This window comes from Balaenoptera acutorostrata, chromosome 2 (genome assembly GCF_949987535.1).
Source record: "Balaenoptera acutorostrata chromosome 2, mBalAcu1.1, whole genome shotgun sequence".
NCBI classification, from domain to species: domain Eukaryota; kingdom Metazoa; phylum Chordata; class Mammalia; order Artiodactyla; family Balaenopteridae; genus Balaenoptera; species Balaenoptera acutorostrata.
In genome coordinates this window covers 67,754,669-67,777,333 of record NC_080065.1, presented here as the reverse complement: position 1 = coordinate 67,777,333, position 22,665 = coordinate 67,754,669, and the positions used below count along the sequence as shown (strand labels likewise).

The 22,665-nt window shown below is 38.1% G+C and overlaps 1 protein-coding gene across 1 annotated transcript in view; it reads right to left on the bottom strand.

The window, feature by feature from the left end:
* RASGRF2 (Ras protein specific guanine nucleotide releasing factor 2) overlaps window positions 1-22,665 on the bottom strand; it is a 241,503-nt gene that overhangs the window by 125,750 nt on the left and 93,088 nt on the right. The window contains exons 8-12 of the mRNA XM_007179765.2: window positions 17,120-17,229; window positions 16,259-16,377; window positions 10,495-10,655; window positions 9,482-9,548; window positions 8,812-8,948 (exon numbers count right to left, since the gene is read on the bottom strand). Of these exons, the coding sequence (XP_007179827.2) occupies window positions 8,812-8,948; window positions 9,482-9,548; window positions 10,495-10,655; window positions 16,259-16,377; window positions 17,120-17,229 (594 nt within the window). The remainder of the gene's footprint in view (window positions 1-8,811; window positions 8,949-9,481; window positions 9,549-10,494; window positions 10,656-16,258; window positions 16,378-17,119; window positions 17,230-22,665) is intronic.

The following is a 22,665-nucleotide window of genomic DNA, read 5'->3' as shown; positions in this document are numbered from 1 at the left end:
TTAAAGTAATCACAGTTTTGACCAAACCATTTCTTATAAACTCCCTCAACACTGGATGAAGAGTACAGTTCCAAACTAACCACTCTGTGGCGGGCCCCAAAGAATGGGGGCCTGCCTTTGCTCGTCTGGTTCCAAGCACAGATTTCACACTCTTCAGAAAAGGGTACGCATAGGCTGCTCTTCTTTAGGCTAAATAAATGCTGCTCCTCCTATCAGTTTTGAGCAGCAGGAAGTTGGACATGGTATTCTTCCATAAGTCCTGAAACTGCAACATCCTAAGTGAGTATCCAGTTGTATGCAGTCAATGTTTCCACCAGTGAGCCAAGCTACCAGTAGGTGGGGTATCCTCTTAGACCTCAAAACAGGCACAGGACCTCAAAGGGAGAGCTCTCAGTCAGGGCTAGATGAAAAGAGACGCCAGTGACTCCATTTCTAAGCATGAACAAACAGGGGGAAACGAAGAGATGAGGCTGGCTTGTGTGTGCGTTTATAATGGAGAAGACAGTAAGAGAGAGGGGGGCCGGGTTTGATCCCTGGTCAGGGAACTAAATCCCACGTGCATGCTGCAACTAGGAGTTCTCATGCCACAACTAAGGAGCCCGCCTGCTGCAACTAAGACCCGGCACCACAAAATAAATAAATACTTTTTAAAAAGATGAATAAGGTAAACTACTTTAAATTCACTTTCCTAATTCCAGTGGGAAAATGGATTAACATTATCCCTGTTCTTATGAAACTATGAGTGTGGGGTTTGGAGGAATGGGGGAAAAGATTGTATGGGGACAGATACTGCACGCAGACAGGGAAAGGAAGGAGGGGTTAAGTGATCCTTCACCCCAGGGACGTTTCTAGCTATTCCTTAGACTTTTCACTCTCACTGTTTCTGAGCAGAATGGGGATGCCACTTGGGCAACCAACACAGGGAGTGGGAGGGCAGAGATGGTGCTTGGTAAGAATTGTGGCAAGTAAATAGTGTTCCTTCAGTTTCCTTTAACAGTCTAAGCAATAATACAGTTACACAGACAACAGCCTTAGGATGACTTAGGGCTATAGTTTTCATGTTTCGATTTTCCATTTGGTTCTTTGACTGATCAGCCTGGTCCTTTTTACACGGTGATCTATTCTTTTCTTTCCTCCCTTCTTCCTTTCCTCCCTTCCTCCCTTCCTTCCTTTCATAGCTTTATTATATTTTAAACATTCTTTTTCACAGTCTTTTCTAAGTTATCACTCTATTATCTAAAGTTCCAGCAGTGCCAATTCTACTGCTCACTATGTCTTCTGACTCTTGCTCTTGATAGATCGTTTACTCACAAGATTTGTAATTTTTGATTTTGAGCACCTTGTCATGAGCCCTGAACTGTTGAGGTGTTGCTAATGCAGTGACTTTGTGTTTGCTTCTACCAAGCATTTTGGGTTAGCAACAGTCCAAATATTGTTTTTGCATTCATTTCTCAGTTTGGAATTTTCACACCATGTGACTATTGTAACTCTGAATTTCAAATCCATAGGCCAGAAACACATTTGTTTTTCTCAAAGGAGCTTTTTAAAAATTCAGAACCCAAGGGGCTTCCCTGGGGGTGCAGTGGTTAAGAATCCGCCTGCCAATGCAGGGGACACAGGATAGAGCCCTGGTCCGGGAAGATCCCACACGCCGAGCAGCAACAAAGCCCGTGCGCCACAACTACTGAGCCCGTGTGCCACAACTACTGAAGCCCACACGCCTAGAGCCTGTGCTCCGCAACAAAACAAGCCACCGCAATGAGAAGCCCGCACACCGCAACAAAGAGGAGTAGCCCCCGCTCGCCACAACTAGAGAAAGCCCGTGTGCAGCAACGAAGACCCAAGGCAGCCAAAAATTAATCAATTAATTAATTAATTAATTAATTAAAAGAAAATTCAGAACCCAAGACAAAGACAAACTTCCTTATGTCTTCCCTGGCCTAATGGGTTTTTTGAGTTCTTATTTCATGGAGGGGGCAGCCTTTCAATGCCCAGGCTTCAAACAAGGGCTTCAAACAAGGATCTCAATTCCTTTTAGGGGCCCAAGGCTAACCCTCGCTCCTTTTGTTAATACCCTTCAGGCGTGGGACCAATATCCAAACTAAAATCATTCCCAAGTCTCTGTGTCTTCAGTTTACATGCTGTCTACCCTGACTTTAAGTTCCCTTGTTATTTCCGGCAACTAGAGATTTCCCTTTATATCTGTGAATACCACCAATGTATTAAATTTTTTTATTATACTGATTTTATGTATTAAACATTTCTTGTTTGTAGCTAGAAGGGATCTAAATCAGTGCAGTCCTCCACACTGCCAGAATTGAAACTTGGGATAAGTGTTTTAGATCCAAAAGAGAAGATTTATGTGACCACTTTTGAACATCTTATTATCCAATGTCAGATCTCATTCATAAATCTTTCTGATTCATTGTGTTAAGTATTAAAATTACTTTCAACAGGAAGAAAAAGAAATTTTCACTTACACTCAAGTTTCAGGAGAAGAAAATGTACATGCAATCTGAACTACAGCTCAAAAGACCATGTAATAAGAAGTCATATTTAAATGTACAAAAAGGTCTTTGATAACTGCCACACCTATCTGTGTGATGGATGAATATATATATATCTATCTATATACATACATGTATATATAAAACATATTACGGTATATTTATAATAGAGGAGTGTCTTTTGGTTTTTTTTAACATCTTTAATGGAGTATAATTGCTTTACAGTGGTGTGTTATTTTCTGCTTTGTAACTAGAGGAGTGGTTTTGAAATGGACTCGTTTCTCAGAGGCTCCACAGACAGGCTTCAGTGACAGCAAGGGTGTGAACAAACAGGACTCCTGGGGGCTCTGGGTCCACCAATTCTACATCAACCAGAGAATTTTGCTTTTATCTCACTTCCATTTGGCATTTTCAGTACTGCTACACTGAAGAAAGAGTTCTCTTCCAGAAAAAAGTTAAACTACAACAGAATTTATGTTTACGAATGTGTGTATGAACATATTTATATTGGAAGCCATGGTCTATATTCATGATCATATAAGCACATATCTTGGTTGTGTTGGGGAGAAGAGACTGAGTCCTGGGAAAATGAATGCAGTTCACTCAGTTAAGAAGAAAGACATGAAAATAATCAGGACGTCACAAATCTTTAAGGATATATTGAATTTATGTGAATTACTATAAACCTTGAAATTAATAGGATATTAACAAAAGCAGATTCCTAGGTCACGGCTATTCTAGTTCAGTTTGTGATGACTATGACCAGGGTGGAGCCTGGGAATATGTATACTCACAAAAGGCCCAGGTAATCTTTTTGATTTATTTTTTGTTTCTTGGGGTTTTTTTTGGCCGCACTGCACAGCTTGTGGGATCTTAGTTCCCCGACTAGGGATTGAACCTGTGTCCCTTGCAGTGGAAGTGCAGAGTCCTAACCACTGGACCACAAGGGAATTCCCTCCAGCAAGGTTTTTTGAGGGTCTTGCTTAAGGAAATATCTGGTCAAAGTCAGTGGTCTACTGTGTCACCATGTTTTTTTTTTACCTTCCTAATACTTCTAAGTAGTAGGAAGAACAGTAAATTCAATTTCTCTCTTTTAATTTCACCTTTTTATATTAAAGTAAAATATTCCCTATTGATTCCAGAGAAGTTATTTTAAGGGAGGAAGCATGTCAGTGTGCTACAAATTTGCCTGTATTTTGACACATCTGCCCAAACCAAGAAGCTCAGAGGTGAATTTTAATTCTGCATTTTAGCTGATACCCATAATTATAGAAAAATCTGTTTAATACACCATTATGTATGACAGTGAGACATGCACAAATGAATGCACTATATTGAAATGAATGGTCAAATCTTCAGCCTCAAATTTTTCCCTATAAATAGATGAAAAAGGGAAGAATTATTGGTCAAGACCATTAACCACTTGCACATTTTGTTGGAGGCACCAACGGTTAATTATGACCTTGCTGGTGGAACTAAAAGTATAATTAATCGTTCAAGCCATTGTTACTTCTAAAGATTACAGCTTCAGAGAGAGAGGCCTGACAAAGCTAAACATCTTAATTTTTGTATAGAGTTCTCTATGTGAAACTGGGATTGTATCAATAGTCAGGCACCACTTTATTATCTCAAATAAGAACTACACGTGATTAGTATAACACGGTACAATAGTTTAGCAAGGTGGTATCAAATCAAGCCAGGAAAAATTAAAATTTTGCAAAACAAAGAGTGACAAAAATAAATAGACAAAATAATGGAGAACATATTCATAATTTGGACTGAAAGAAAATGCTCATTTCCCTAGTCTGTAAGGATAGCTCCAATGGATAAATGTCCATCTGGTATAAACAGACAAGAAACAGAAACAGTGGAAAATGTTAGTCTCACTGATAATTACAGAAATGTAAAGTAAAACCACTAGAAAGCAATATCACTTTTCCATTAAATAGGAAAATGTGACAAATGTGACAAAACTCAACACTGGCAGGACTTAGAAGAAAGTTGCATAGATACCTTGCTGATGATGTTGTGAAATGATGAGTTACATATTCCTTGGAGCATTTGGGCAGTCTGTCGAGTCATGTATCATGAAACCATGAAAGTGATCAGGCCCCCTGTACCAGCCTTACTGGCTGTGGGTAAGATACACCACCAAGGGACCTTTAAAAGGGGAGAAACTCCCTGTGCAAAGATGGTTAGCACCACATCATATATTAATGCTGAAACTTGGAAACTGCCTGAATGCCTAATTATTCAGAAAGAGCTAGAAAAGTGGTAAGTTAACATGATAGAATATACATATATTGCTATTAGAAGACACCAATATGAAGAATTCACAGGAATATAAAAAGATGTAAAAAGCAAAAAATGATGCATATATACACCTAGAGCCAAACTGTTAAATTATTTCTGTATGGCAGGATTGTGAGGGTTTTAGAGGTGGAAACATTTGATTTTCAAAACAGGGTTTCTCAAATTTAATTGCGCAAAAATGATCTGTGGAGCTTGTTAAACCTGGGGGGTGTGTGGAATGTGGGTTCAGGAATCTGTATTAAAAAAAAAAACCTTTGGACCTGCTGTATAAAAAAATAAATAAAATTCAAAAATGCAAAAAAAAAGAAAACAACCTTCCGGTAATTATCTGTGGAAAACACTTTGATAAACATTTATTTAGTGATCTGGGTGCTGGGAGTCTTTCTGGTTTCCTTTTTGTGTCCATATTTTTACATATACATGATAAAATATTAAAAAGTACATTTTCAAGCATTCTGTAGACTCATCTTAATAATGAATATGTCCAGAGGCATACTTGGAATACTGACAAATTCCATCAACGTGTGTACAGCACATAATTTTCCCCATTAAGATGAAAATGCTTTAAGCAGAGAACAAAGCCCGGTTGAGATGCAGGCTGCTGGGCAGTAGGCTAGGCTCAATCAACAGTGGAGCACTCTGTGTCTACCACTCACCATTCAAACCCTGAGTCAGGAAAATCACTAAGCGTCTCAGAACACTCACTACCAGACTCAGCTTTCAGTAGCAGCTGACATCATCACTCCCCACTCCCTGATACATTTTCTTCACTTGACTTACAGGACACCATGTCCTCTTGGCTATCCTCCAATTGCTCTGCTGATTCCTTCTCTTCTTTGTTGTTCTCCAGGACTCCTCACCCAGTCCATGGCCTCTTCTCAGTCTATCTACATTTACTCCCTGGGTGATCTCAACAGGCCTTAAATACCATCTAAATGGTATAGAGTCTCCCACCTGGACCTCCCTCCAAGCGCTTAACATCTATATCCCACTGCTTACTTAACAACTCCACTTAAATTATTTCCTCTTTTTCTATTTTCCCTCTTGCACATTCCCCTTCAGCCACACTAGCCTTCATGCTATTACTCAAAATATGCAGTGTCCTCCTACTCTAGAGTCTTTGCAGTGGCTGTTCCCTCTGCACTGCCAAGGGAATGACCTTCCCTTCATTACATATCAACACGGTATTTCCATCACCTGCTGCAGTCTTTGTTTAGATGTCTTCTTCAAAATAAAATGATCACCTCTTAAAAATTGTACCAACCCCCATCTACCTCCAGTAGCCCAATCCTTCTTACCCTGGCCTATCACCCTCTGACATAAAATATTATATCCTTACTTACTATGTATACTGCTATTTTCAGTTTTCCCCACACTAGAATGTAAGCTACACAAGGTCAGGGAATTTTTTGTTGCTGTTGCCTCCTGTCCATGATATATCACAAGTGCCTAAACAGTGCCTGGCATACAGTATCACTGCATAAATATATTTATTGAATGGCTGAAATCATAAGTGTCAAAGACACACGATATCAAGGCTCTATGGAACACAGTAATTTCATATAATGATATCATCGTCCCTCAGAAAGATACAATTTTCTGTTGTTTCCTTCTCCAATTCAATTGTACATATAATCAGCTTAATATATTAGTCAAAGAAACTTGGAGAAACAGGAAGAAGTTGTATACTCAACCCAAGATGTAGACTAAGTAGAGAGAATCACTTGGATGCTTCTGGGAAGCAAAGTATTGGATCCTTTCTTTAAAGGACCAGGCATAGAATCATTCATGCACCCCATGGGTCTTTCTCTCTTAGCAATGCCTCACCAGGCCCCCTAAGGAAGATCACTTAACGCTTTTATCAACTCTGTATCTTAGGAGCCCCAGTTACATCATAAGGTAGAAGCTATAAGCAGCTGGAAAAACATCTTTGCCTACACTCCAATTCTCCCTATTTTTCCTACTTATCTTGGCTTCACAACACATACAAAATTTTGTTGCATTAAGTTGTCTACTTCCCTTTCTTCCCTACTAGCCTGCCTATCTCCTTGAGAGCAGGGACCGTTGCCATATCCCTGGTACCTACACAGTACCTGGCAGCACATGGTGATTGCTCAATTAACGTGCATAGAATCAATGACTGATTCAGAGTCTCATCAGGTAAAAGATGTACTACAGAGACTTAATTAAAGTATTAATTCATACAGCATAGAGCTAATGAAAGTATTAATAAATCACCACAAGGATGTAATTATGCAAATACACAAGATCCCATATTTTCATTCCTTTGTTAACCAGAAAAGCAGCACCTTCACTTCAGCTATTTATTCATCATCAAAACAGTCCCGGGAGAAAAGAAGTAAAAATCCAGAATTCCAGTAGAGGATATTTAGAGTGCTAATAAAAGACCTAGATTAGGTTTGAGTCCTGACTCAACACAGTTGTGTATTTGGACAAATGCTTATTAACCTTCCAAACCTCAGGTTTCTCACCTGTGAAATGGGACTACTATTTCTGTTAGCCTTCAGTATACTACTGTAAGGGTCAAATGAGACTGTAAAATTTCTTTGACATACAAAAATAATTATTTTGCCCATTCATTTTCTTTCTATTTCCCCTCAGTTTTCAGTCACTCCGAAAAAAATTAAGTATCTGAAGAACTATGATATAGTTTCTATTTATACCTAAGTCTTATACAGTAAGTTCCCTACATATGAGCCTTCAAGTTTCGAACTTCCAAAGATGCTAACGTGCGTTCACATGTCCAATCACGTAAGTTAGTTCACGTGTCTGGCCTACATTGTCACGTGCGTGCATCCTGTACAAGTGGTTGTGCTTTTGTGTACTTTACTGTACAGTACTATATAGAGTACAGTAGTACAGTATCTTATTTCAAGCCCAGGATGTCCGGAAGCAAGTGCAAAAGTAGCAGTGATGTAGCTGGTATGCTAAGAAGAGCTAGCTGTTGTACTAACTACTTTTCAAGGTAATGTATTGTAAGATTAAAAATGTTTTCTTTAATTTTTGTTTGTTTTTTTATGGACTATTTGTGTGTAAAAGTATTATAAACCTATTACAGTACAGTACTATATAGTCAATTGTGTCAGTTGGGTACCTAGGCTAACTTTGTTGGACTTATGAACAAATTGGACTTATGAATGCGCTCTCGGAACAGAACTACTTTGTATGTAGGGGACTTACTGTATATAAGTACTATGAGCTCTTCGGAAAAGGAAGACAATGGGATCTATAGCATATGCCTTTCCTGTTTGCCCCAATCTTCCTTGAGTTAACAACTTTGAAGATAATAATCAAGCTTTCTTTTAATATTTTCCTTACACAGCTTCCCTTTTCACTTAGATTGGTTAATGGAACCAAAATTAATGTGGAGCTTGGATTGAAGAATGCCCAAGTCCAACCATCACTAGTTTTGACATTCTTTCAAATGCTGAATAAATGAAGCAATTCCCTAACTGGGCATTGCTGATCAAGGAAAGGTAAGCAAATCTGTTCCCTAATTTTTTCTATATAAAATACAGGAGCTCATTTTCAGGCTTCATACTACAGACAGTATCTCTTCTTTGATTTGATTCCATAGTCCCTGTTAGCTGTTTTTGAATCTCTCACCATTTTCCTACCTCAGTAACAAGCAAAAAAAAAAAAAAAAAAAAATCTAGTGAGGTCACTGGAGAATTTATTACTCACAGGGCAATTTTAACACTGTCCAACACAAGTGATTACATTATCAGCTTGTACAAAAGTGCCCAGGACACAAAATGCAATAACTACATTTCAAGTAAATTTTAAACAAACAACAACCACAAATGATTTAATACATGAAGACATATAGTGGTACTGGTAGTGACCACAGCAACCAGATATAATTTTCTAATAAAAATAAATTGACTCTAAAACTCCTTCCCAAAAGTTTATGTTGTAAAATTTAAAACAAAAAACAAAACCCAACTTAGGGCCAAAGCCACTTGCTTACCTGACTGATGTCACTCGTCCAGGCAGCTTTCTCCTGGCGTGAAGGTGCTAACAAGACCACAGTGAAAGGGGCAGCGTCAGGAGGCTCCACCACTATTTTAAAATCCAGGTGTCCAAACACTTGCCCAGAACCTTTGGCTTCAACACATGTAAACCAAACAATTAGATGTGAACACAAAAATATGAGTGATAGTTGCTTTCACATGGTTCTAGTAATACAATCAATGTGCATTTAAGTCCAGGATCTCATTTCAGCAATATGGTGCTTCTTGGGCATGGGGAAAGCTTTGTTAAGCTCATAAGCAGATGAAGAAACTGAGATCAGTAGGTTACTCAGGACTAGGATCCTGCTTTCCTTCTCATTTCATGGTTTGTTTTTTTTAATTTCCATAATTTACGGAATTCCAACACACTAATTCAATCCCTTTCTTTTCTGCCACTGCAAAGTCATTATCAAGAGACAAATTCAGTAAAATGTGAATTCCCAAAGACAGTTTAACAAGGTCACAGGTTAAATGGCTCAACAGAATTTTTCATATATAAATGAATTCAGGGAGTTTATTCTTAACATCTTTCCTGCTTCCTTAAGCAGCTCTTCTTAGCTATGAATGAATAAAAACCATAGGACTATTTAATTCTAATATAATTCTAAGTGATAGTATGTGACTTACAGTCATCATCGCTTGTATCGGGCTCCTCAACCAATGTACATTCTATTAGAGAGAGAACTCCACCTGTCTGGAAACAGATCAATTTTTCATTGAGAGGCTAAGAGTCTTTCACAGGTTGGGAACCTGTGATTTGCAAACCTTACATTCAAACTGCCACAGAAGAAAATAGCAATTCTGCTTCATAAATAATTTTTCATAGAGTCCAAAATTAAACTTAGATGTGTAAAAGTAATTGAATTCATTGAACTTCATGGTTCTTCCCCACATCCGACTCTCACTCCCGATGTTTATAAAATTTAGCAAGTCAGTCTATGGGAGACTATATGTCACCTTAGGGGCCCTGTAGAGTGAATGCAGCTCAGCAAAGGGCAGAACTCTCCAACCAGGAAGTGATTTAAGCAGTAGGAAGCCTTTGTTGTGATGTGGGATAATATTTTCAGGCACTAATAACAGAAGGTACAGATAGGCAGACTTCTTCTGTTAAGGGCCAGCTAGTAAACCTTTTAGGCTTTGCAAGCCATGTGATCTCTAGCGCAACTGCTCAAATCTGCTGTTCTAAAAAAGCATGAAAACAGCCAGGGACAATATGTAAGGAAATGAGTATGGCTGTGTTCCAATAAAACTTTATTATCAAAAACAGGCAACAAGCTGCGGGCCATAGTTTGCTCACTCCTGGTACTGAGCAAGATAAAAGAGCATTTAGTAAATATTATATAATCAGTACACTGCAGTAATTTGACAAGATTTTTGTAGCTCAGTAGTCACCAACTAGTAATTTTGTCCAGGTTATGATTTTAATTGCTCTTCTTTATGGCAATGCACACTTAAATTTCTATTACTTTGGATCCAATTGACAACAAAGTAAATGTCAGGATTGGTAACTGTATATTACCTCACCATGAAATCTGACAATCTATTTTATGATAGCAGGCATAGGAAAGTCATAATTAAGTTAACCTCAATGCCTCTTAAGTGCATGGAACATAAATGGAATAGTCATATAAAACCAGTACCTTGAGCAGATGCAGCTTTCCTCCTGAACTTCTTGTACAAATTAAAAAGTGTTTTGTAAACAAGAAGCATTGTCTTTCTCCTTCCTTTTTCAAAGACAATGAACCCAGGCGAACTTTACTAAGTTTCCCCCTCTCAACGGAAGGTACTTGAATAAGAGAACCTGGTGATCACAAAAGTGAAGAACACACAGTAATTACAATTCTGTCAAGTGAGAGCTGTTCCTGATGTAAAAACACCAGGGCCTGTTTCCCAAGATACGAAGGATTTATTTGATGCACCATTGGAACAAGTAAATCCCCTGCACTCGGAGCAGAAGAAACAATGCATTACGTTTTAAGGGTTGCACACTAATTCCTACTATTTTTGTAAAACACTTTAGACTTGATTATCTACAAGCTGGAAAATAAGTTTAAAAGAAAGCCAAATTGAATTCAAAGAACGAGGCACTTCTGCCATCTGTCCTTCATAATCTGATCTCAATCAATTTATTTACATAAGAATAAGGTACATATTATATAATTAGATAGAGTAATAAAATAACCTAATAAAAAGCAAATCAAATTTAATTTTCCTGGAGCCCTGAAGGTAGATAAATAGCATTAATATAGTTTACTTTGTATTTTAAAAATAGAATGTACAATACATGTACATTATAAAAATACACAAATTATACAATTCAATGCAATTTAGTTAAGGACTATTTTTAAAGGGCAGTCATTTCAGGTTACATTTAAATTATATGTGATAAAAATTTTTTGTGGAATCTAAATGGAAAAGAAACCACACAAATTCTATACCCAGAACATTCCTGTGAGCAAAACTGTCTTCCATTCAATGTGAGAAGCTATGCATAGACTTTATATAGGTTCACCCTAATAATGACCACCTGCTCCCTGCAAAAGAAAATTCTAATCTAAGTTAAATATCAAACCAAAAAGTACTACAAAAGATGCTCGCAAATACCTTGCCTCTGACTTGTGAAATGCCCTGAGCCAGTAATATTTCTACTATTTGTTTAATCCACCACCTACTCCAAATGCAGCCTTACAAAGGCTCCTATCAGCCTCATAAGAACTATTAAATGACTATTTATCACTTAAATATTAACAGTGGTCATCACTAAGAGATGAGATTGCAGGCAACTTTATTTTCCTCTTCATACATTTCCTGGGTTTCCCAATTTTTTTGTTGTTGTTGTTGTTTGTTTTAGAATAGTAAAACTATGATTGTGGGTCACAAAATGTTTACACTAACATCTGAATATTCCAAACAGCATCTACTTTTACAGAGATCTAAAGATGTGCTGGGGGTAAAGAACCCAAGTTTCTATGGATTCCCTGAATTCCATCTATTCAGGTGAGTGTTTAGGTGGGGCTGCTTGACAAAGGCAGAATTGCTGAGGCAGTCCTGGGGGAGGGTGTGGGACTGGGGAATGAGGGCGGGAGAAGGCTTGGTTCCAGTGAAAGGAATGGGCAAGAAGGAGGAGAGGTAGGTGGGAGCAAAGTGGCAGAGAGCACAGGTAGCATGTAATTAAATATGAAGAATAACGGAGCAATGAAAAAAGCAGAAGGCAGAATGCTTAGAGGAGTAGATGGGCAAGTAACAGCAGCAGCAGGATTGTATTCATGAGACCCGTGGATGAAACCGAAGCCACAGGAGATCTTCCAGAGGACCTGGGTCATCCCCGCCAGGAGATGGCAGTGGATTCAGCAGCATAACAACTGAAAGTCAGAAAGGGAATGGATGGGAAAAGACAGTAAGTTCTAGCTTTGCCGTGGGCGGTCGTGAGTCATCCAGACAGATAGGTTAGGGCAGAGCGGAAGACTGCAGCATAGACAGGTGGGCAAGCGGGTTTGAGAGTCATTTTCAGAAGGGATATAACCAAGGCTATGAAAACTGGATAATAATGTGTTCACTGGTAAATGCTTCTAGCATTTAATGATTTTGTAAATCAGAAATTATAGAGTACACTGTTAACTCATATATTAATCATTACCGTGAATTTTAACTTTGAGGTAAAAAAAAAAAACCAATGTTTCCTTGGCAACTATACACTAATATGCTTAATCTATAACTGTTCATCTCATATCCACATAGGAGACTGTGTGCATTAGGTATGTACAGAAGTGTATACATCTGAATTAAAAGTGAGCAATTTCAACACTGGCTTATAAAATAAGCTTGTTGAAAAATAAGTTAAGTGGATATTTTTTTCACATTTCATCTTATGTTTGACATGATGTTTCAACACAACTATGAGACTCGAGGATTCCTTTCTAGTTAATACAAATTAGAGAACTCATAGTCTTGAATCAGTAATTCCTCAGTATCAGACCATTGCTGTGATACGATATTTTGCATCACCATCATCATCAGTCTACCTAATAATTGGGGTCAACTTACCAAAACACTTCTGTTTTTCAATCACTAGATTCCCATAGCATGGCATTCAAGACTGGCTAACGCCCTTATTCTTAATTCCACTCAGTAGTGTAAAAGAATGAAGAGCAATTTCCAGGTTATTGGATTAGGCGTTTGAGAAGGTATAACTATTTCTAGACCCCACGTTACAATTTCAAAGGACACTGGTACACTGAAAGTACATGATTTTGAGTCTGGGAATGATTAAAGTACCACAGAGGTTCATGTCTCATTCTCAATGCATTTAGCTCTAAATTCGGTCACCTTTATTTAATTTTCCTGATTCACATTTCCACCAGACAACAATGACTCAGTATAATGGATTTTGCACAAAATGTCAACTTAAAGTGCCTTTATCTTCTAATAAATATTCATATATATTTCATGTTACTGAAAATAGACACCCATTCCAAAATTTAGATCTTCGTTTTTAAGGTTTATGTCATAATCTCACAGACACTAGCCTAGACGCCTTTATGAACATTTAATCTTCACAACAACCCTAAAAGACAGCTACTACTATTCCCCAACTTAAAGGGAGGAAACTGAGGCAAAGAGAGGTTAAGTAAATTGCCCAATATCACACAGCAAGGAAGTGGAGGGGACAGGATTTGACCTCCATGACGTGGTTATATGTCTACCTATTATTGCCGCAGACACTTTTGCTCAAGAAACTTTGAAAAGATTTTGGAAAATAAATGACAGTGTCAGACCACTGCTATGATATAGTCCTCTGCATCGTACTCATCAACCATCTAGTAATTGGAATCAATTTACAATAAAACCTGTTTTTTCAATCACGAAATTCCTACGGATTGACATTCAAGATTGGCTATCACACCTATTCGGAGGAGGCCTTTCAGATGACCTTATTTTTTCTAGTCCTCAGAATAAAAATTCATTTGAGATTGAAACCACACACATATTTGTACATAAGCGTTTGACCACGCACTCACGCATTGAAAAACAGACTGTATATCACCCCTAAAAGTAAACAATGCAAATATTAGTATACAATTAGAGATAAACTATAGTCCATTTCATAGAAAATAGAATCAAAGTTTAAAAAACTTTTTTAAAAACCCACTTCAACGAGTTTTAAAGCCTATTAAAAGTATTTAGTAAAAGTAATAATAGGAGCGACCAAAGCAAAATAATGCAAACTTTCCAAATTGTCCGTAATTGGATTACTTTCTACTTTCAGATTAAGGTTCGATTTTTTAAAACCACCTTTATTGAAGAATTCCCAAACAGACTAACCAAACCAAACAACACAGAAAAATACTGCTGAAAGGCAAATCATTATATCAACATCAATACAGCAATAACAACAGATATATTAATAGCTGGCAGAAACACCTCAAACATGTAGTACAGAACAAGCTATAAATAACATCTGGACATGAATCAAAGGGAGAGGCGGCTCATGACTGTTTTTCCTCCAGGTGCAATGAAAAAAAATATGATTTTTTCATTGGATTCGACCTTCTAGCATTTTTCAACTAAGTTTGTAGAAATATATTAAATGTTTATGTGTAATAATACTTTTCAGTCCGAAGTCCTTTCAGAAATTGAATACTAGTTACAAAAACTTTTGTTACCATTTTCACATAGTATACAGCTCAAGTCCTTTAGTGAGTATTTTTCAGTGAACTCCAATTACAAGAAAAATACAAAACAAGACAGCTGACATTCAAAACTGTAGTTCAACAAGCAATTCAGTTTAATCCATTGTTCATTTTCCGGGTATCTATAATGGAAAGCATTGTACTAGGCAAGAGAGAATTCATAAAAACTGCCCTTCAGAGTTACAATTACTGGGAGAGACAGGCATGCAAGCAAGCGGATGAAATACATGCACCAGGAGCAAAGGGGTTTGGGAATGAGGAGGACGGTAAATTCATTCTAACTGGAGGAAAGAGGAGGGGAAGATGAGAAGGAAATTTAAAAGGCTCTTTAGAGGTGTCTGACCTGAGCCCAGTAGGACAAGCAGACCTTCCATAGGCACAAGAAAGGTGGATAAGGGCATTCCTGGTGCCCAGGCTAGGGCCAGCACATGTAAAGGCACAGAAGCAGACAAGTGCCAGGAAGGCAGGAAGCCAATATGGGGACACGGTCTGTACGGAGGAATAGAGGGGGAGTTAGGAAGGCCTGATGTTGTCAGCATTAGAGTCCACTATTACTTAAAGAAAAATGAATACTTAAAGCCAAAAATGAGAAAGGTATCATATCCCGAAATATACTTCCAAACTTTAACGTATGTGTGATTTCTCTCCTTGTAAATAAATATGGAAAATAGAACAGCATGTGGTAAATTTTTTAAGTGTTCTGTGCAAAAATTAACGTGTGTAGCACAAATAATGTCTTGTTTGATGAGGTAAAAAAAGATTTTAAGCAACACATTTTGGTAGGCACTAGAAATGCAAATATCTTCAAATAATATTGGCATGTTATAAAGAGAAACCACATTAAATGTTAATTCTAGTTCCAAATTTATATGCCACTCCTCACCAAGTTCAAAATTATGATTGTGTGCAATATATTGCCACTAATTGATTTTGTGGGGCATGCTCCCCTGCCCCCAGAACACCTGAGCACTTAAAAAGAACTTGGAGTGTGGTTTACATCCTGCACTCTGTAATGAAAGCCACGGAGGAATATGGACTGTTAGGTTGTTGCTTCTCTACAGTTTCCAGTACAAATATCTTCAACTCTTCAAAAGCTCAATTTACTGGGTGATGCCCCCAAAGCACACCCCTCAAACATGATACCTTCGCCATCACCGGAATATGGCAGGGCAAGTTGATAGTGAGACATTTCATCTGGCAACTGGAGTTACCAATTGAATCAAATCATATCATGTGGGGCCGATCCGGAAGTGCTGATGAAAAATGGGAACAAGAGACAGCTGTTTTCACTTCGGACATTGTCCCCACTGCTATGTGAAAGGGCTCTGAGTAATGCAAGTTTCTCTTGGGCCTTTGCCTGGATGTCGTCACCACCTGGCACTGCCACTCCAATCGGCCAGAGCAATCTGTCCTCCCTGGAGCTGTAGAGAATGTCCGGTCCACTGAGGAGGAGAGTCCAGTCAGAATGTAATTTACTGTCCCACTCGTGCTTTACTATTATTGTGTTGCTGTTTTTCATGGCCCCTGAAAAGAAACAGCACAAAGGTGGGCCTCAACCACAGCCTCGGTCAAGGCCGTGGGGACATCCTGCATGAACAGCATCAATCAAACAGCTAAATCAAGCCTGCTCCAAAATGCTTTCCTGGATCTGCCAGTGATAATGTGACAGGTGCAGAGACCACTTAGATGGTGGGTCTGCTGAACAAGGACTTACCTTGGCGGATGAAAGTTTGGCTAGTGTCCAGCAAAATATCACAGCCCTCTACGATCATTCTTTCTATGGCGAGGTTCTTCCTTATGTTTTCAGTGTCACTCACTTCATCGTGCATGACCCTGTCAGACACAATACAGGATCACGGTGAGAGATTTTCTATTGCCCCAGCAGATAAGCAAAGGAGCTCCATCTCGGAAGCTAGGGTTTGAACTTGTATCAGTCTAACTGGGGCTGTAGGGTAAGTCATGCTGGACTTCTAGCCTTCATCAAGTCATGACTCAAAGCAAAGCAAATGTACATCATGATTCTTAAGGATAAGTGAGTATCCTGAGAATGCTCCTTGTAAAGGCAACAGGAAAGCAATATATTATTTTACGAACAGCTCCATTCATTGAAATTAGGATGCCATTTCTTAGAGGTGGAGTAAATTAGAGAACTTTATACCATTTATCCCATATAAGCTAAAGGAACACAGATGGCAAAACACGTCACTGATAAATCCAAAATATACTTTCTCCGCCTTCTTACCAAATATGGATGCAAAAATGCAACTAACAACCATTCTTCTATAACGATGAAAGAAATGTGAACATTTTCAAACTTAAACCAAAATATGCCTAATCTCAATTATATAAATTTACATGCCATAAGACCATTTTCAAAGATATTTTTTTTCTTGGTTAAAATTAATGTGCATGCTGACTCAGCACCATCTCAGGAGCTAGCATTTAATGTTCAGCAGAATCTGAGAAGCTGGATTGTGTCTTGCTTCTTGTTCCCTGGACATATATATTCAGTTTCCACAAAAGACTAATGTGCTACTTTGCCAGATCAAACCTTTATTATAAATTCTCCACATACCTGGACAGTTCTTCTAGTTTGGATTTAGCAAACTCCAGACTTTTCCTCTCCACATGTTCATGGGGAGTATGAGCTAGGAGTTCATGAAGTGTGATGATATACCTGGGGATCTAAAAGCAAACAAAGACCAGCATGAGCAAAGGTCAGGATGAGTAACACTAGATCTTCTCTACTTGCCATCATCACTTCTGAAGAGCTCATCTCTACTCTTACAGTTTTGACTGTTTCACAAGTATATTTTTTTAAGAAATACATTTAAAATGAACTATGCTTCAAACATCAAACACACACAGAAACGTCACCAAGAACACATGAAGATAATAAAGTTTTATATTATAAAGAAACGATTATTTTCTCAGATTTTTAATATAATCATACATTTCTTTTTTTAATTTAATTTTATTTTTTATACAGCAGGTTCTTATTAGTTATCTATTTTATACATATTAGAGTATACATGTCAATCCTAATCTCCCAGTTCATCCCACCAACCCCCCACTCCACCCCACCCCCCCACTTCCCCCCTTGGTGTCCATACGTTTGTTTTCTACATTTGTGTCTCTATTTCTGCCTTGGAAACTGGTTCATCTGCTGTTTCTAGATTCCACATATAGGCGTTAATATACAATATTTGTTTTGCTCTTTCTGACTTACTTCACTCTGTATGACAGTCTCTAGGTCCATCCATGTCTCTACAAATGACCCAATTTCGTTCTTTTTATGGCTGAGTAATATTCCATCGTATATATGTACCACATCCTCTTTATCCATTCATCTGTCGATGGGCAATTAGGTTGCTTCCATGACCTGGCTATTGTAAGTAGTGCCGCAATGAACATTGGGGTACATGTGTCTTTTTTTTTTTATTATAAATTTATTTATTATTTTATTTATTTATTTTTGCCTGTGTTGGGTCTTCGTTGTTGTGCGCGGTCTTTCTCTAGTTGCGGCAAGTGGGGGTTACTCTTCATTGCGGTGTGTGGTTTTCTCATTGTGGTGGCTTCTCTTATTGCAGAGCATGGGCTCTAGGCATGCAGGCTTCAGTAGTTGTGGCATGCAGGCTCTAGAGTGCAGGCTCAGTAGTTGTGGTGCGCAGGCTTAATTGTTCCGCAGCATGTGGGATCTTCCTGGACCAGGGCTCGAACCCATGTCCCCTCCACTGGCAGGTGGATTCTTAACCACTGCGCCACCAGGAAAGTCCCCTGCTGGAAGATCTTTAATCATAGTTTCAATTTCATTACTTGTGACTGGTCTGTTCTTATTTTCTATTTCTTCCTGGTTCAGTCTTGGAGGGTTATACCTTTCTAAGAATTTGTCCATTTCTTCCAGGTTGTCCATTTTATTGGCATAGAGTTGCTTGTAGTAGTCTCTTAGGATGCTTTGTATTTCTGCAGTGTCCATTGTAACTTCTCCTTTTTCATTTCTAATTTTATTGATTTGAGTTCTCTCCCTCTTTTTCTTGATGAGTCTGGCTAAAGGTTTATCAATTTTGTTTATCTTCTCAAAGAACCATCTTTTAGTTTTATTGATCTTTTGCTATTGTTTTCTTTGTTTCCATTTCATTTATTTCTGCTCTGATCTTTATGATTTTTTTCCTTCTACTAACTTTGGGTTTTGTTTGTTTTTCTTTCTCTAGTTCCTTTAGGTGTAAGGTTAGATTGTTTATTTGAGATTTTTCTTGTTTCTTGAGGTAGGATTGTATTGCTATAAACTTCCCTCTTAGAACTGCTTTTGCTGCATCCCATAGGTTTTGGATCGTCATGCTTTCATTGTCATTTGTCTCTAGGTATTTTCTGATTTCCTCTTTGATTTCTTCAGTGATCTCTTGGTTATTTAGTAATGTATTGTTTAGCCTCCATGTGTTTGTATCTTTTATGTAATTTATTTCTAATCTCATAGCGTTGTTGTCAGAAAAGATGCTTGATATGATTTCAATTTTCTTAAATTTACCAAGGCTTGATTTGTGACCCAAGATGTGATCTATCATGGAGAATGTTCCATGTGCACTTGAGAAGAAAGTGTAATCTGCTGTTTTCGGATGGAATGTCCTATAAATATCAATTTAATCTATCTGGTCTATTGTGTCATTTAGAGCTTGTGTTTCCTTATTTATTTTCATTTTGGATGATCTGTCCATTGGTGTAACTGAGGTGTTAAAGTCCCCCACTATTATTGTGTTACTGTTGATTTCCACTTTTATAGCTGTTAGCATTTGCCTTACGTATTGAGGTGCTCCTATGTTGGGTGCACCCAACATAGGAGCACCTCAATACATATGTGCTGGGTGCACCTATATATATTTATAATTGTTATATCTTCTTCTTGGATTGATCCCTTGATCATTATGTGGTGTCCTTCCTTGTCTCTTGTAACTTCTTTATTTTAAGTCTATTTTATCTGATATGAGTATTGCTACTCCAGCCTTCTTTTGATTTCCATTTGCATGGAATATCTTTTTCTATCCCCTCACTTTCAGTCTGTATGTGTCCCTAGGTGTGAAATGGGTCTCTTGTAGACAGCATATATATGGGTTTGTTTTTGTATCCATTCAGCAAGTCTGTGTCTTTTGGCTGGAGCATTTAATCCATTCACATTTAAGGTGATTATTGATATGTATGTTCCTATTACCATTTTCTTAATTGTTTTGGGTTTGTTTTTGTAGGTCCTTTTTTTCTCTTATGTTTCCCACTTAGAGAAGTTCCTTTAGCATTTGTTTTTGAGCTGGTTTGGTGGTGCTGAATTCTCTTAGCTTTTGCTTGTCTGTAAAGCTTTTGATTTCTCTGTCAAATTTGAATGAGATTGTTGCAGGGTAGAGTAATCTTGGTTGTAGGTTCTTCCCTTTTATCACTTTAAATATATCATGCCACTCTCTTCTGGCTTGTAGAGTTTCTGCTGAGAAAGCTGTTAACCTTATGAGAGTTCCCTTGTTATGTTATTTGTTGTTTTTCCCTTGTTGCTTTTAATAATTTTTCTTTGTCTTTAATTTTTGTCAATTTGATTGCTATGTGTCTTGGTGTGTTTCTTCTTGGGTTTATCCTGCCTGGGACTCTCTGCGCTTCCTGGACTTGGGTGGCTATTTCCTTTCCCATGTTAGGGAAGTTTTTGACTATAATATCTTCAAATATTTTCTCGGATACTTTCTCTCTCTCTTCTCCTTCTGGGACCCCTATAATGTGAATGTTGGTGCGTTTAATGTTGTCCCAGAGATCTCTTAGGCTGTCTTCGTTTCTTTTCATTCTTTTATTCTTTATGCTGTTCCGTGGCAGTGCATTCCAACTTTCTGTCTTCCAGGTCACTTATCCATTCTTCTGCCTCAGTTATTCTGCTATTGATTCCTTCTAGTGTATTTTTTATTTCAGTTATTGTGTTGTTCATCTCTGTTTGTTTGTTCTTTAATTCTTCTAGGTGTTTGTTCTTTAATTCTTCTAGGTCTTTGTTAAACATTTCTTGCATCTTCTCGATCTTTGCCTCCATTCTTTTTCCGACGTCCTGGATCATCTTCACTATCATTATTCTGGATTATTTTTCTGGATGGTTGCCTATCTCCACTTCATTTATTTGTTTTTCTGGGGTTTCATCTTGTTTCTTCATCTGGTACATAGTCCTCTGCCTTTTAATTTTGTCTTTCTCTCTGTGAATGTGGTTTCCATTCCACAGGCTGCAGAATTATAGTTCTTCTTGCTTCTGCTGTCTGCCCCCTGGTGGATTAGGCTATCTAACTAATCATACATTTCTTAATCATAATTTTTGAAAATTGGTTCATAGAGAAACAGATATAGTTATCAGCAAGTCACTTGATTCTGTACTTTAGATTTATTTGGCTGTTTACGATTTTTTTTTAAATTGACAATCCTACTGCAATGTTCTCTTTAAGAATTAAAACTTGGGAAAAGATATGTTCACTCTTATTACATTCTGATCCTGTTTCACCTTAACTCATCCCTGTAGCAGTAAAAAGTATTGTTTAATTAGATTATTTGTTTGTACTTTTGTTTATGAACAGACTATCTGAATTCTCTTAAAGGCAGAAACACCACCAACCCTGTGAAGGGTTTAACAGACCACAGTGGAGAGTTAACTCGAGTTATATATGTTAATTTAACTCAACATATTTTTTACTGGCTTATAAGCTAAATTTTTTTAGAAAACAGGGGCAGTGTGTTAATTTTAATAAAAACCTGCATGAACAGCAGCTACCATAATGTTGCCCACAGTGGGTCAGATTGGGAGCTTGAGGTTGCATGTGCACACAATCATTCAGCAAAACATCAGGATTATTCCCCCATTTTACGGATAAGGAAACAAGGCATTAAGAGTTTCCATAACTTGCCCAACGTGGCCTCATAGTAAATGGCAGGGCCAGCCACGAGCCTGGCTCTCACCAGTGCACTAGCCCAGTGGGTCTCTTCTGCAGCGACTGGGTTCTTACTCAGCACTTAACAGGACGTCTAAGAATGAAGAAAGTAAAACAGCTTCCCAAGGCCCTGCTCTCTTGCAGGTGGTGGTCTTCGTTGGGTTATTTGCTAATATTTCCTGAGTGCCCAGATTTATGCACTGGCACAGAGGGCAGCGCCATAAGCACAGACCTTGATCTGCAGCTCATATTCTGGGATCACGTCCTAGGGAATGTCAACCAGGTTTTGGAAGTGCAGACTCCTCAGTTATAGGAGGATGGGGCACAGGAGACCCCTCCCTCGGAAGCACATGGGAGGAGGCTTTCTGGCTCTCTACCCCATAAACTTCTCACTAAAACAGCTGGTTGGTACATTCCATTTGGTGAAGGCTCCTGGGATAAGTATGCTTTCAAATATTCCTTTTGCACAGTGCCATGATTGATAGAAGTTTGCCTCTAAGTTAGTTCTACAAGAAAATCAAGGCAATCAATAGCTAATGTACTCAGTTTTCCATAACAAAGAGGGCAGGAGTGGGAGAGCCTGACTACTTATAATGCACTGAAAACCTACAAAACTAAGTTTAGTCAATAGCTTCATGATCCTCCCCCATTAATTAAATCTATTTTAGAGAGCTCCTTGGCTAAGCTTCAAGTGGATGGATTTGAAAGTAACTGGCCCACCTCATTTTCTGGTGGAGAAACAAACAAACCTGAAATTACCAAAGAGTAGGCAAAGGACTTCTGCAGAGAGAAATGGACAGCTCACCAAAGAGTTCATCTGTATATTCAAGAACTGATTATAAATCTGTCCCCCTGAAACCAAGGATCATAGCATTGTCTAGGTGAATCATAATTCTTCTTTCAATTATGAAATAATACTTGTCACTTTATAGACACTAATTAGCTTGCTGTCCAGTTACAGTAAACAGGTGACTAGAGCAGGAAGTGGTTACTTTCTGGAAGACCTCTAACAGCGCTATCTTTGTCAAAAGCAGATTTCATCATCTGCTGACCTATGGATGTATGAGCAGCTGAAGCCAATTTAAACAGTACCAGCCAAGCCACTGTTTTTGCTAAATAAAAATTATGTTAATGACTACATTATTGTCTACAACGAATTTATTGGTAACATGAACTTACTTGTCTGATAGTT